This window comes from Cavia porcellus, unplaced genomic scaffold (assembly GCF_034190915.1).
Source record: "Cavia porcellus strain 051 isolate PalLab524CR breed Dunkin Hartley unplaced genomic scaffold, mCavPor4.1 scaffold_3, whole genome shotgun sequence".
Lineage (NCBI taxonomy): Eukaryota > Metazoa > Chordata > Mammalia > Rodentia > Caviidae > Cavia > Cavia porcellus.
The window spans coordinates 121,714,059-121,729,273 of NW_026947486.1; the positions used below are offsets into that span (position 1 = coordinate 121,714,059).

General features: G+C 35.3%; 2 protein-coding genes across 8 annotated transcripts in view; one reads left to right on the forward strand and one right to left on the reverse strand.

Moving 5' to 3' along the window:
• Tmlhe (trimethyllysine hydroxylase, epsilon) overlaps window positions 1-11,604 on the reverse strand; it is a 122,461-nt gene extending 110,857 nt beyond the window's left edge. The window contains exons 1-2 of one of the 4 annotated variants that reach the window (XM_063246642.1): window positions 11,441-11,597; window positions 578-705 (exon numbers count right to left, since the gene is read on the reverse strand). In XM_063246642.1, coding sequence (XP_063102712.1) covers window positions 578-658 — 81 coding nt within the window. In that variant the 5' untranslated portion in view covers window positions 659-705; window positions 11,441-11,597. Of the gene's footprint in view, window positions 1-577; window positions 706-4,852; window positions 4,933-11,440 lie in introns of all 4 variants that reach the window. The other 3 variants (XM_063246640.1, XM_063246639.1, XM_063246641.1) reach the window with 3 other exon arrangements.
• The window catches only part of Spry3 (sprouty RTK signaling antagonist 3), a 128,593-nt gene continuing 124,367 nt past the window's right edge, over window positions 10,990-15,215 (forward strand). For 3 of the 4 annotated variants that reach the window (XM_023560414.2, XM_023560412.2, XM_063246643.1), the window contains exon 1: window positions 10,991-11,306. The gene's annotated coding sequence lies outside the window, so the exon portion shown is untranslated. Of the gene's footprint in view, window positions 11,307-15,215 lie in introns of all 4 variants that reach the window. The other variant, XM_063246644.1, reaches the window with a different exon arrangement.

Here is a 15,215-nt window from a genome sequence, read left to right on the forward strand (position 1 = left end):
TAAAATGATGTATAAGAAAATAGCTGTATACCATTTTTTAAAAAGTAGTAAAGCATGAGGAGAATCTGAAAGCTTTTCTCTAAAATCAGGAACAAGACAAGATTGCCCAATATTACCACTTCTGTTTAATACAGTACTTGAAACATTAGCTAGAGCAGTCAGGCAAGAGAAAGAAATAAAAGGTATATCGACAGGGAAGAAAGAAGTTAAGGATTCAGATCAAGATGGTGAATGCCAAGAAGCACAGAAACAGCCTCTGGAGAGTCACCATTTAGATACTGGAATATAGCAACATGAAGAAGACAAGGAGAGAAGTGAGTCCCCTAGACCCAGGAAGAAACTGACGCCCATAGAAAGAGTGAAGAAAGAAATTTCAATGAGGACGAATATAACTGGAAATGCCTTCTGCTTGAGACAGGACTTACTAGAAGAGAGGAGCAGAACAAAGCTGTGGACACATGGTCATAGTGATGGCTGGAGACCCTAGAGGCCTCTACAGAGAGATGTGGCACTGAAGAGGAGCAGTGGCAAGAAGGACTGCATTCGCTGGTGATGAGTGCTGAGGGCTCAGTCTTACCACAGAAGACATGGACTGGCCTGCAGCCATCTTGGAGATGGGCTGGCTGAGATCAGAATGTATAGCTGCTGCCAGCTCCATCTAGTGGCTCCACGTTGGGTTCAGACTCATGCAAGGTGCTTGGATGGCTGCAAGCAGAATGAGTCAGGTTTCAGCCAGAAAATGCAAACTTGCTGAGATTATTCACTGCTCTGCCAAAAAGCTACTGCTGGCTAGCTGGGATAGATTGACACTGATCACGGCTCTGTCTCCACTGGGTGTCCACTAGTGACAGCAGAGACAAACCTGGAAGTAGACTTCTTTTCCTTCTCTCTTGTTTATTTTTTGTGGTTGAGGTGGTGGTTTTGTTTTTGTTTTCATTTTTTTACTTCACTGTTTGATTTTGTTTTTATATGCATTTGAATGTGGTTTCTAGTCTCTTTGTGGTTGTGTTCTGTTCTTTAATCTTTGTTCTTTTTTCCTCCAATCTTCTGTACCATTTTTCCAAAGTTATTGTAATCTCCCTTTGTTCTCCCACTTTACTTCTAATCTCTTCCTCTTCTTCTACTTCTCTATTTTTTCCTTAACTCATTTTAAATTTTAATTCCTGAGGTAAAATTGACATATTAAGGACTTGTAAGCTGCATATAATTTTCTTGTTTGTTTTATATATTGTTATATAACACAATCTATTCATACAGTTAAGAGTGGCAAATTAATGGTTAGCTCAGTTTATCATTTTCTAGGCTAGTTTGATGCTGTAGGTACCATGATAGCCAAAAAATGACATAATTGTTCTAAACTGTTGTTCTTCCTGGTATTCCACGATCAACACTGACTAAGGGTCACAAAAAATACTGTGGCTCAGTGCCAAAGAATGATGGACTGGGCCAAAAAAAGTAGCAACTTCTTATCTCCAACAAACTGAAGAGGTAGGATCATCCAGCAGATTCAAAATTCAAAAACAAGTTACACCTGGAAGATACCTCAGAGATGTAGTCATTACCCAAGAGTCCTAAATACTAGCAATAAAGCAACACATCATAGGGAATTTATAAACATTACTCCACGAATTAAACTAAAAAAAGAAAAGGAGAAGAAATTTAAACAAGATACAACTCCAGACATCCAGTCCACCAATGGCAAACTCAGGTGGTAATGCGGTGGGATAATCTGAAAGCCACCCACCTGGAAGTGGTAACAACAATGCAATTGAATGTGGTTCTAGAAAAAAATCAAATCAGAAATGATTTCACAGGGGCTGGGGATTTAGCTCAGCGGCATAAGCGCCTGCCTTGCAAGCATGCCGTCGTGAGTTCGATCCCTGGTACTGATAAAAAAAGAAATGATTTCATAGATAACTGCAAAGATGGTGTCCATAGTGAAAACCATGGTTTGTGACTCTATAGCAGATACAGACAAATAGAGTAGCTTAAGAAAATTACAGAAGCCATGAATGTTCAGCATAGGAAACAAATGAAATCCCTAAGGCAGTTTCAAGTAGATATCCACCAGGAGAATAAAATTTCCATTGAAAGGATCCACAGCAGATTAAGCCAATGTGAGGACAGGATGTCAGATATAGAAGACAGACTTGTGGTTAGTGATCATGAAAAGAAAGATTTCTCAAAAATAGCAAGGGACCATGAGAAATCAAGCCAGCAGCTGCTAAATGAGACAAAGAAGAATAACTTAGGATTGATTGGAGTCAATAAAAAAGTAGGAGATACCACGAATGATATTAATAAAACTATTCACAGACATCATGACAGAAAACTTCTTTGGCAGAGAAAAAGAATTTGAAATACAAACAAGTTGTATATTTGGCACATAGAACTTAATTCACCAGTCAAAAGACACAGACTGCCAGAATGGATCAAGAATCAAGATTCAACAATATTTTACATACAAGAAACACATTTAATTCAAAAAGAAATTCATAGGCTGAAAGTTAAAGGATGGAAAACAATACTCCATGTGAAAGAAACACAGAAGAAAGCAGGGGTAGCTATTATGCTTGCAGACAAAATGAATTTCAAGCCACGGCTGACTAGGAGAGATAAAGAAAGTAACCACATCCTTGTAAAGGGAAAAATATAAGAGGAAGTGATAACAATCATAAGTATATATGAAACAAATATCAGTGCATCCAAATATATAAAACAAATATTAAGGGACATGAAAAATCAAATAAGGGCTAACACAATTGTATTGGGAGATTTCAATACCCCACTGTCACAAAAAGACAGATCAACTAGACAAGAACAATGAAATCATAGAACTGAATCAAACTTTTGATTCAAATGGATTTAAGTAGATGTCTACAGAGTGTTCCACCCCACAATATCAGAATACATATTCTTCTCAGTTGCTTTCAAAATATGTGAGGTATGGACAGCTATTTTGAAGAGAACAAGAGACATTAGGATATCCAGTGTTGGTTTCCTATTGTCTGGTTATGATTGCCCATAATACTTTCATTCTTTTGTTTTGATTGGCTTTATACTATTTTGTTTTGTTCAAGTTTATTGTGTGTGAAGATATGGACAATTATTTTGAAAAAACAAGACATTATGGTAGTCACTATTGACTTCCTGTTGTCTTGTTTTCAACTCCTATGTTGTTCATATTGTTCTGTTTTGATCTGCTTTGTTCTGTTTTATTCTCCTTTAAAAACATCTGCTAGATTGAATAAGCAAATTCAGTAGCATAGATGGATACAAAGTTAACACTCAAAAATCAATAGCCTTCCTATAGAGGAATAATAAACTCACTGAGAGGGAATTCAGAGAAAAAATACCTGTTAAAATAGCATACAGATAATGAAATATCTATGAATCAATCTAACAAAGAATGTAAACAATCTCTATAGTGAAAACTACAGTACTCTGAAAAAGGAGATTGAAGAGAATATTAGAAAATGGAAAGATATGCCTTGCTCTTGTATAGAGAGAACTAATATAGTGAAAATAGCCATATTTTCAAAACTGTTATACAGATTTAACACAATTCTGAAGAAATTCCAATAGCATATCTCACAGAACTAGAGATAAGAATCCTAAAATTCATCTGGAATCAGAAGAGACCTAGAATAGCAAAGGCAATTCTGAGCAACAAATACCTGACTTGAAATTAAATTACAAAGCTACTGTGATGAAACAGCATAGTACAGGCAAAAACAAACAAACAAAAACACAAAATGACCCAAACATCAATGGAACGGATTAGAAGATGCAGAAAGAACTCCCGACACATTAAGTCACCTTATCTCTAATAAAGGTGGTGCCAAAAACATTAACTGGAAGAAAGATAGCCTCTTTAATAAATGATGCTGTAAAAACTGGCTCTACACATGCCAAAGATTAAAACTAGACCCATATCTTTCACCCTGCACTAAGCTAAAATCAAAATGGATCAAAGATCTAAATATTAAAACAGAGATATTAAATTTGCTGGAAGACAGAATAGGTAAAACTCTTGAAGACATTGGTATAGGCAAAGACTTTATGAATAAAATTCCAGTCATGGAGGAACTATCACTAAGGGTCAACAAATGGAATCTCATTTTATTAAAAAGCTTTTGTACAGCAAGAGAAACCTTCAACAGAGTGAAGAGACAACCCATAATGTGCAAAAAAATGTTTGCCAGCTATTTCTCAGACAAAGGATTACCATCAAAAACATATAAAGAATTTAAAAAATCTGACCTCCCAAATTTAAAGACCCAATCCAAAAGTGAGCATCTCAGATGAACACATACATTTCAGAACAGGCAATACAAGCAGCAAATAAATATATGAAAAATGTTCAACATCACTGGTAATTTGAGAGATGCAAATTGAAACAACACGAAGATTCCACCTTACCCTGGAAAGAATGTCTATTACCAAGATGTAAACCAATAACAATTGCTAGAGGAGCTGTGGGGAAAAAAGAACCTTTCTCCACTGCTTATTGGAGTGTAGACTGGTACAACCACTGTGGAAACCAGCGTGGAGGTTCCTCAAGGAAGGTCCCATTTAACCCAGCTATTTCCCTTCTGGGAATCTTCCCAGAAGAATTAAAAACATCATAATACAGCGATATGTGTGCACCCATGTTTATAGCAGCACAATTTTTAACAACCCGATTTTGGAAACAACCTAAATGCCCACTGACTGAGGAATGTATAAAAAACAAGTGGTATTTTTATACAAGGAGTACTACTCAGCCATAAAGAAGGATAAACTTGAGACTTTTATAGGCAGATGGATGCAACTAGAGACGATACTGATAAGTAAAATAAATCAGACTCACATGTGTAAACATCATATTGTCTCCCCAGTGTGAGAAGCTGAAGAAAAGTTGTCAGTTGGTCTGTCTATCTGTTTTTGTATCTATAAAAGATAGTTAAGATAGTTATACTACTAAATTTCTTTTATTTCACTGAAAAGAAAGGTTTGTGCTAATATTGTTTGGACAATTTAATGCAGATATCTTGTACTCTGAGTAACTAATAAAGATAAAAATATGCAATGTATTAACCATTGTTACCTTCTAATTGTTTTGAACTTGTTTTATTTTTTGCTTTAAGATAAAAAAGAATATAAATTATCATTATTTTCAGATCACTTGATCCTCTATATAGAACACCCAAAAATTCTGCCAAAAGACTCCCAGAATTAATCCCCAAATGCAGTATCATAGCCTAATACAAAGTGAACACTCAAAAATCAATAGCTTTCCTGTACACCCATAATAAACTCACCAAGAAAGAAATCAGAGAAACAATGTCTTTCACAATAGCATCCAGAAAAATTAAATACCTAGGAATTAACCTAATCAAGGAAATGAAAATCCTCTACAATGAAAACTTCAGTACCCTATAAATAGAGATTGAAGAGGACATCAGAAAATGTAAAGACGTCACCTGTTCCTGAATAGGCAGAACCAATACAGTCAAAATGGCAATACTTCCAAAACTGATGTACAGATTTAATGCAATCTCAATCAAAATACCAGTAGTATTTCTTACAGAACTAGAAACAATAATCATAAAATTCATATAGAACCAGAAGAGGCCTATAATAGCAAAAGCAATCCTGGGCAACACGAGCTAGGCAGAAAGAATCTCAACCCTACACTTCAAGATATATTACAAAGATATATTCCACATTATTGGAAAGAAGCAGACTTATGGATCAATGGAACAAAAAAGAGGATGTAGAAATGACTCCAGGACACTCAGCTACCTGATACTTGTAAAGAAGGCCAAAAACTTTTGCTGGATGAAAGATGGCAACCTTAACAAATGGTGCAGAGAAAACTAGCTATCTACGTGCTGAAAATTGAACCTAAACTCACATCTCTCCACTATGTACTAAAATAAAATAAAAATGGATCAAGGATCTAAATATTAAAACAGGCACACTTAATCTTCTGGAAGACAAGATAGCTAAAACTATTGAAGATACAGGATTAGGCAAGGATTTTCTGAACAAAACCCAATTGCACAAGACATAATATCAATAATAAATGGGATCATATCAAAATAGAAAGCTTTTCCACAGTGAAGGAAACAACAGAGTTAACAGACACCTACAGAAGAGGAAATATTTTTTTGCCAGCTGTTCCTTCAAAGAATAATATCTACTATGTATAAAGAACTCAAATAATTAAGACTTCCCAAATTTAAAGATCCAGTAAAAAATAAAAAAAAAAAGATCCAGTAAATAGACACTTCTCAGAAGAAGTACAAATGGCTTATAAATACATAAAAAGTACTCAGAATCACTGGTCATTAGAGAAATGCAAATTAAAACAACATTGAGATTCCATTTCACTGTAGAAAGAATGGCTGTCTTCTAGAAATCAAATAGTAACAAGTGCTGGGGAGGCTGCAGGAGTGGGGCAACCCTTCTTTATTGTTGATAGAAGTGTATACTAGTACAAGTACTATGGAAATCAGTATGGAGATTCTTCAAAAAACTAAATTAGAAATTCCATTTGATACAGCTATTCCCTTTCTATGTATCTTTTCTAGAAAGTTAAAGACATTGTATTACAGTGATACATGCATTCTTATGTTTATAGCAGCACAATTTATAATATGTAAATCTTTTTTTTTTTTTTTTTGGTACCGGGATTTGAATTTATGACATTTCGCTTACCAGGCAAGCACCTGAGCTGCTGAGCTAAATCCTCAGTCCTATAATATCTAAATCTTGGAAGCAGCCTATATGTCAATCTACAGATGAATGGATAAAAAAGTGAGGTATTTACACTTAATGGAGTACTATTCTTCTTTAAAGAAGGATAAACTCAAATCATTTATAGGAAAATGGATGAACCTTGAGACCATAATCTTATGTGATATAAATCAGACACATCAGTTTAGGTATCACATGGTTTCTTATATTTTGGAGAAACCTAAAATATAAATAAAGTTCAAAATAAATGATTGAAAATAGGAAATAGCCAGATAAATCTTTAGCCTATGGAAAGGGAACCAAGAAATGGAGAGTGGGGGGAGGGAAGAGAGGGAAATGAGAGAAAATGGATGGGAATTGTGATGTGCTCTATACAGATACCACATCCATACAAGGAATGTGATCATTATATACAACAAACCTGTACAAAAAGAAATATAGAAGAGGAGTAAGAGATGGCGGGAGGATGAGGGAAGAGAGGAGGGGATAAAAAGATGTATCATGTACATATAACAACAATGAATGTAATCATTATGTACACCTCAAATGTGTACCAAATAATTTGTTAAGTAGTAAAGGAAGAAAGAATGGAATAAGAAAGCCAAGAGATATTTCAAAAATACATCAAACAATGGAAAAGTCAAGTGTAAATATAATCTGCTATGGTTTCTATCAAGATGTTCCCCTAAAACCTCATGCATTCATAAGTGTGGCTTTTAAGTGTGATTGAATCACGGGAATGTGCTACTAGATTATTTGCATGATGACTGAATTAGTTCACTAATTGGATTACTTCTGGTATGGATAAAATTAACAAAAGAAAGGAAAGGCTTTCACATTGAAAATTACAAAACATTGGTGAGAAAAATTAACAAAGATCTAAGGGCTGGAGATATAGCTCAGCAACAAAAGTGCCTGCCCGGCATGGTCCTGAGTTCAATGTCCAGCACCCAAAAAAACAAAAAACAAAAACCAAAAATAAAATTAACGAAGATCTCAATAAACAGAGAGGCATTTCAAATTCAGGATTGAAAATTTCAATATTTTAAAATGGCAGTTCTTCCATAATTGATATATGTGTTCAATACATTCTCAATCAAAATGAAAGCATGTTAACTTATAGAAATTGACAGATCAAAATTAATACTTATATGAAACTGTAAAGAACTCAGAACAGACAAAAAAGTTTAAAACTTCAAGGACTCACACTTTCAATTTAAATATTTACCACAAAGCTACAGCATTCAAGATAATATGGGGTTTGTCTTGGAATATAGACCAATGGAACACAAATGAAGTTGAGACACAAACCTTCAAGCAGTTTTCAAAGAAGGGCCCAAGGCAATTCAGTGGCAAAAGGATATTTTTTTTCAATGAATGGTGATGAGAAAATAAGATAATTATGTACAAGAAAAGATTAATTTACCTTACAATATACAAAAGTAACTAAAAATGTAACCAAAACACAAATGAGAGATGACAGTGTAAAACTTTTAGGAGAAAACCTTAATTGGGTTAAGAAAAAAGAAAAAATTTACAAATTGGACTTCATAAAGATTCAATATGTTTGCTTTTCGACATAGATGATTGAGAAAATGAAAATACATGCCATACACAGGAAGAAAATATTTTAAGCCATTTATCTAATAAAGGCCTTGCATTCAGAATACTTTATATAAGGAACACTTACATCTCAATAATCATGAATGAAATGTTTCAATTTAAAAAATATTCAGTAGATATTTTCACCAATAAACATACACAAATGTCTAGCAAGTATACAAATAGGTGTTCAACTAGCGATTAAGGAAATGCAAATCTAAACCATAATCACATGCTATTCACACTCACATGACTGGCTATATATTCTTTTTTTTATAAAAGGGGAAAATACTAGATGTTGATGAAGATGTGAAGTTTCTTTAAAAAACAGTTTGGGTAATGACTGAACCATAATAGAGTCATATAATAAGATTGAGTAATTCAATTCCTAGTTATCTATCAAAGAAAAATGAAAACATATATCCTCCCCAAAAAACTACGCAAACATTCATAGTGGTATTATAATCACAAAAAAGTGGAAACAATCCAAATATCTGTCAGCTGATGAGTATATTAGAAGATGTCTATCCATACACATGAGTATTAGTCATCCATGAAAATGAATTAAGTACCAATTCCAGCTACAACGGTGGACCTAAGAACTTAGACATGAAAGGCCACATATTGTATGATTCTATTTCTATGAAATGTCTAGAATAGGTAAATTCAATTAGACAAAAAGTAGATTAGGGGTTGAGGATAGACAGTAAACAGACAAGGAAGATGGCACTGAGATGATGGAAATGTCTAATAGGGATTGTAGTAATGGTTGCACCACTTGGCAAATTTACTAAAAATCCTTGTGGTGCACAATTAAAACAGGTCAATTTTATGATATGTAAATGTTATTTCGATGAATTATTTTAAACAAGCAAAGGTACAAAGAAAGAAACAAGAGAGAGAAATTTCATCCCCTTGACGATTTTTAGGGGTCATACAGAGCTCATCAGTCTGTTGTCTGATGTTTATGGCGGTGGTGATGATGAGGTCTGAGGGCCAGGCCATTATTTGGTATTTTAAAGTGAAAACTACAAATAAAACATTGCTGGCTTGAAATTTGGAGTTGTGAGGGTAAGAATTGGATGACATTTTAAAATATTCATGATGTGGAAGTGACAGGACTTTCCACTAATCAGATACAGACAGCGGCAGAGAGTGCAGATGTCTTCTACCTAGCATGCTTAAGGTTGAATACCTATTGTCCACCCAAATGTACTGTGTGCCACTGTGCTCTAAATTGCAACGAGAAGATCAGCATCTTGGTACAGCCGAGGCATTCACTGATTGTCTCTGGAGTGAACAAACAAAGTATGAGGAATAGAACAAAGATAGATGCATAGGTTATAAAACATGGTTAAACAAAGAAGCCACTGGGTCCTGCCAAAAAACTAGTCCTAAACTCACCCTGAGGATCTGTTCAACAGATGTCCAGCACAATTTCCCTCAGGCTACTTGAGCAATCATCAGGTCCCTCCCTCACCCAAAAGAACACCAAGGTTTATATCAGGTACTCCTTGCCTAGAACCTAGAGGTATGGCACAGGCTGTGTTTCCCCAAGTCTCTTATCCTGAAAATCTACACAGGACAATGGCAGGTTCATATACAGCCCATAAGAGCATGGGGGATATTTGGCATTATACAAAGAGGATGACAATATTGCCAACTGGTGAATCTATGTTCAGCTTGCCTCCAGGAAGGAAGAGATTCCTGTCACCCAAGAGGTTATTGGTCCTGTCCCCCACCCCACTTCATCTCTGGCAGGCAGAAAACAGCTGCCAGGAGCATCTTAGACCATCAGCGACCACTTTGGATATTTCACTACTGTTCTCTTGTTGATAAGCAGAGATGGCAAACTACTTGTGGTTCCTGATACGAAACAGCAAAACAAGGAAATATGCCCTGGCTCACACATCTGAGAAATAAAAAACTAAAAGGGGTTCACTAAAGAAACCTCAGACTCTACCACTGCAATGAACATTCCTTTTATAATATTGGTTATCAGACAAAGTAAAGCCTAAAGTATTGTGATAAAGCCACATTTACTTCTTATGGTTGTTGTAAAAGTATTTTGTATATCATATAGTTGTCATTATCACTTAGGAAGAATTGGAAGTTAGCAATACAGTGCTGATCTATATTGTTTAAATAATGTGTTTTTAGAGTTAACTAATGTAAAACCAACTGACATAATTTTTAGTACAGTGTTTTCTCATGGATCAATAACAAGCTAAGAAAAACTGTAAAAGACCACTGTAAGAGTGTGGATTACGGACTTGTGTCTAAATATGAGAGCTCAAGTTTTTCTTTCAGTAGTTATACAATCATTCAACTCTTTTATCATGAGACATTTATTCACTGTTTACTGTACTTTGTTCATTCAATGCAGAACATTTCTGCAGTCATTTAGTTAAAATCTTTAATTGTAGAGCATTCACAAGAACATTAGTTTCAGAGTTGACAATTAATGAATGAATGTCGTTTGTAATAATATTAAAAGGCTTTTTGGAGTTACTTTCTCAGTAGAGGTCTTTGGAGCCTAACTTCCCTCATTCACTATTCTTTCACTTCCTAGGCAGCTTTCCTCTGGAGGGACAAACAAAGGGTAAAATCTGGTCAGATAACATTAGTGGAGAACGAAAGAAATCAGTGCTGCAAAACTCTTGTAAAAAGACGATTTATCCTTTGATTTCACAGCTGAGCAAAGCGAGGCACAAAGAAGGTACCGAAGAGTTGAAATACAGACACCAATGAGTGACACATACAGGACTGGAAGGTCCTATAGCGTTTGAAACAATGTACACTGCGCGTCAGTCCCAAGGCTAGCTTGTTCCGGCTCTTCCTGAGTGCTAGGCCCATCTAGCCCCACTCTGATCTCTAGACGGATCCTGTCGTGCGAATGGCACAAACCATGACGACAGCCCTGCGACAAGGCAGGAATGTCTTCCTCCATCAGGGTTAAGGTGAGTACCACCGCTCTGGATCTGAGCAGACTGGGTAGGAGCAGCTGTCTCACTGCACCAGGCCCGAAAAACGATTGCCTCGGCAAACCCATTCACCTAGGACACCCTTTCCCCATCCATGAGCCGTAACCTACCTGTGCCGAGGTCGCGACTCACAACTCTGCCAGGAGGGAGGAAATATAAGCAAGGAAGGCCTTGATGTGTAGACTAGCGCGACCTTTGCTTTTTCACCGAAACTGTGGAGTTTGAGCTCCCCTCCCCCAGCCTGTTTGGGTTCTGCCGCTAGCCTGGAGGCCCCGCCCCGCTCCTTCCGGGCCTATGGAACGGGTGCCTTGCTTGCCTAATACCTATCCTGCTGGAGGCCTCTTAAGCGTTCGGACCCGTAAGGATTGGATCTGTGAGCTGGTCTACTGAGTAGCCCTCCTTGAACAGATTGTAAGCACAGGCCCAGGGAGGAGAAAAGATAAGCCCATAATGCTGTATACACTGCATGTAAAAACCTCAGAAGCCTGTGTGCCACATCAGAGCACTTCTGAAGTATCCACATTACGTTCTATGTATGGCGGCTTATTGAGGTTTGCTAGAACTAAAATTGCTTCAAGACCCGCCACTTTCTAGAAGTTAATAACATCACATACCACTAGCTACTGGGTTCTCATTAAGTTGAGCACCTTGAATTTAAGATACAGGTACAGTGCTAATATTAGAAGGAAATAAAACATTAAAAATTAGCACTTATGCATGTAAAATGTACTGAAATAGAATGTGCTGTGGAAATTCAAGGCAAAAGAAAAACACTGAGAACAAAAATAAAGAAGAAAATATATAGCTATCGAAAGTAGGAAATTGTACAGTATTGTAGCTATTAGAGATAAAAAATATTACTCTAATGTCAAAAAGGTAATATAGGAAATGGTTTGTAAAAATCATAATAGAAGAAAAAATCCTCCACTCTGAAGAGCTTTTATTACTTCTTTCACATGTTTAACATGGAATTCTGCTGAAGATAGGCTACCCATACTTTTTTATCTAAAAAAATCACTGTTCGTCATTTTTACTCAATTTTCATGTGTTACCCTCCTCTGTGGTTCCTTTACTGTCATTCCCCGATAAATTTGTGTTCTCATTATCTGTGGTCTGATATACTAAATGGATCCAGTACGTGCCTCGAGTATATCACTTATTCTGGATTATAATTTCACTTTAACATGTTTCTACCCTCCAATGAACATATACCTTCTTGAGAAAAGAAAACCTCTATTTTGCATGTTTATTTTCCAACTATAGGGTATACGGTGTGCAGATATTTAGGGAGTATTTTTAAGAATTGCCTAGAACCAGTAAGTAGACAAAAGTTTATAGCCAAAATGTAAGTTGGTGTTAAGATGAATAACTGAATACTGTGAACCTAGATTTAATCTGGAAGGTAAGTATTCATTTATGCAATAAACATTAATGGATGCCTACTGTATGTCAGATTTTATAAATAAGTTCTCAATAAAAATGATAGACAAAACCCAGAAATACTCGTGCCCTTATAACCTTACATTTAAATAACAAATAGGATTGGGGCAGGTAAATGAGAAAAGGAAGAACATTCCAGACAGATAGAACGGCATGATCCAACATCCAGTAATAGAAAGGAGCTTGACGGTATCAATTAGAGTAAATGACATCAGTAAAGGTGAGGGTCCATAGACAAATACAGAATACTCAGAAAGAAGAGATTGATAAAGCATGTTTGTTGTCAGAAAATTAAGTCACTTGGCTTACTAAGAGTAACTAATAGTTGATTAAACTTGTATTATATGCCAAACACTGGACTAAATATTTTATAATAAATATTTAAGGAGGATAATATTATTATCCTTACTTTAAAGATAAGTCAACTAAGGTACAGATAGGTTAAGTAATTTTATCAGGATTGCACAGTGGTTAAATTTCAGACTTGAGATTCAAATTTACGTAATCCAGCTGTAGACCCTAATGCAGGAGCTGTAATACAAGCACAAGTGAAAAGTATAATAAATAGTGCTTTGAACTAAGAAGCAATATGTTGGATTCTAACACTGGTGCTCTAGACATAAGACTTTGGCCTAGACATTGCTTAATATTAATTAGGTAGTAGTGCCTTTGATGGGTGATACTATTCAGTAAGAATGATTTCAAAATAAGGCATCAGCAGTAAGGCAGAGCACAGGAGTCAAAAAAAGTAGTTACCTTGAGTGATACTTTTGTGAAGCACACACAAAACTGGCAAAGGACCTCATTTTTTTTTAAAATTTTATTTAAAGAAAACAAAACAAAACTAAAAAGTAAAAGGGTACAAGTAATACATAATTTCAAAAAAAATAAACAGAATTCACTAGTTAATAGATTACATATTGTCATCTTAGAAATAGTTGTTCAAGTTACAAAATTAAGCATACAAAGTGGGCATTCAAACAGTGAGACTGCAAACAGTTGTGTTCAATGATCCAACAAAAACTTAGTAATATGGTCATCCATCTTACACACCTAAACACACTTGCAGTTGTGTCATTTAGAGCACTTTCTTTCCTCTCTTTTTTACAATAACATTTACACATTTTGGGTTTTATTACTCTCACAGTTCTTATTTCTTTGACCCTAAATTTCTTTTCTTTTTTTTTTTCGGTGCTGGGGATCGAACTCATGACCTTGCGCTTGCCAGGCAGGCACTTGTGCCACTGAGCTAAATCCCTGGCTCCTGACTCTAAATTTCTTATTTCACAATTTGGGAAAATAATGCTATCTATCTTGGAGGACTGTGAAAATTAAATGAGATGCTGTGTGTAAAACATTTGGTCATGCCTGGCACACTGTCAATGAATATTAGCTGTTATGATGTTATTACATTTTAATAACCAAAGTAGAGAAGGTATGAACAATTACAATTTGAGGAAAGTGACATGAAATGTCAAATACTGAATGGGCAGTGGGACAAATTTTTTTTATCTTCTTTGAATCAATTATCCTCTTTCAAGCCTCAATTTTATTTAGCACTTATTGTTAATAACTGTTGTAATTGTTTACTTGTTGGTTTCCTCTGCATGTGTGTTTATAGCAGCTCATATATTGTCTTGAATGGAATAGAGTTTAAAAAATATCTGTGAAATGAATTAATTAAAGAATAAAAATCCAGGTACAAATGTGCTAGAAAATAAAATAGAAGCAGTATTATCTGGGTCCTTTTGTGTTCCAGCCACTCTAGTGTTCTGTTTCACAAACACACCAAGTTTTGTCCTGTTCTGCTTGCAAAATATAACCTGTTTACCTATTTGTCCCTACCTGCACCATTAACAATCCAACCAGGGGTTGACAATTTTTTTTTCTGTTGGGGTCAGATAGAAAATATTCTAAGCTTTATGAAACAGATATAGTCTTTATAGCCACTCAGTTCTACCTTTATAGAGCAAAAACAACCATAGACCACAAACAATACATAAATTATTGTGTGGAGGTGTTTCAGTAAAAGTTTATTTACAAAAACAAATGGCAGGATTTTGCTTGTGGGCTACAATTTAATAACTCTCACTCTAGGCCAGATTACCATGATCTCTTATTTAATGATATGTAGACATTATCATCTTTGGTTAAAACCTGGTTTTTATCAACATTTTATTGAAGCTTTAATGCTTTCAAATTTTACTTATATGTTATTAAAATGGTTAAAACTATTAAAATTATTTTTGAATTTTTATGCATAAAAATAGTTCTTAAAAGCTTAAAAATTTTAGGTAACTTAAACTTAGGACTAAGTTAAACTCTTTATTTAAGCAAAGAGTAATTCATGAATCAGGCAGCCCTCAGAAACAGAAGAGGTTCAGAAAGTTTCATGTAGCAACGTGAGCAGAAAGTATTTTGTAGACAGAACATGTAAGTAATGTA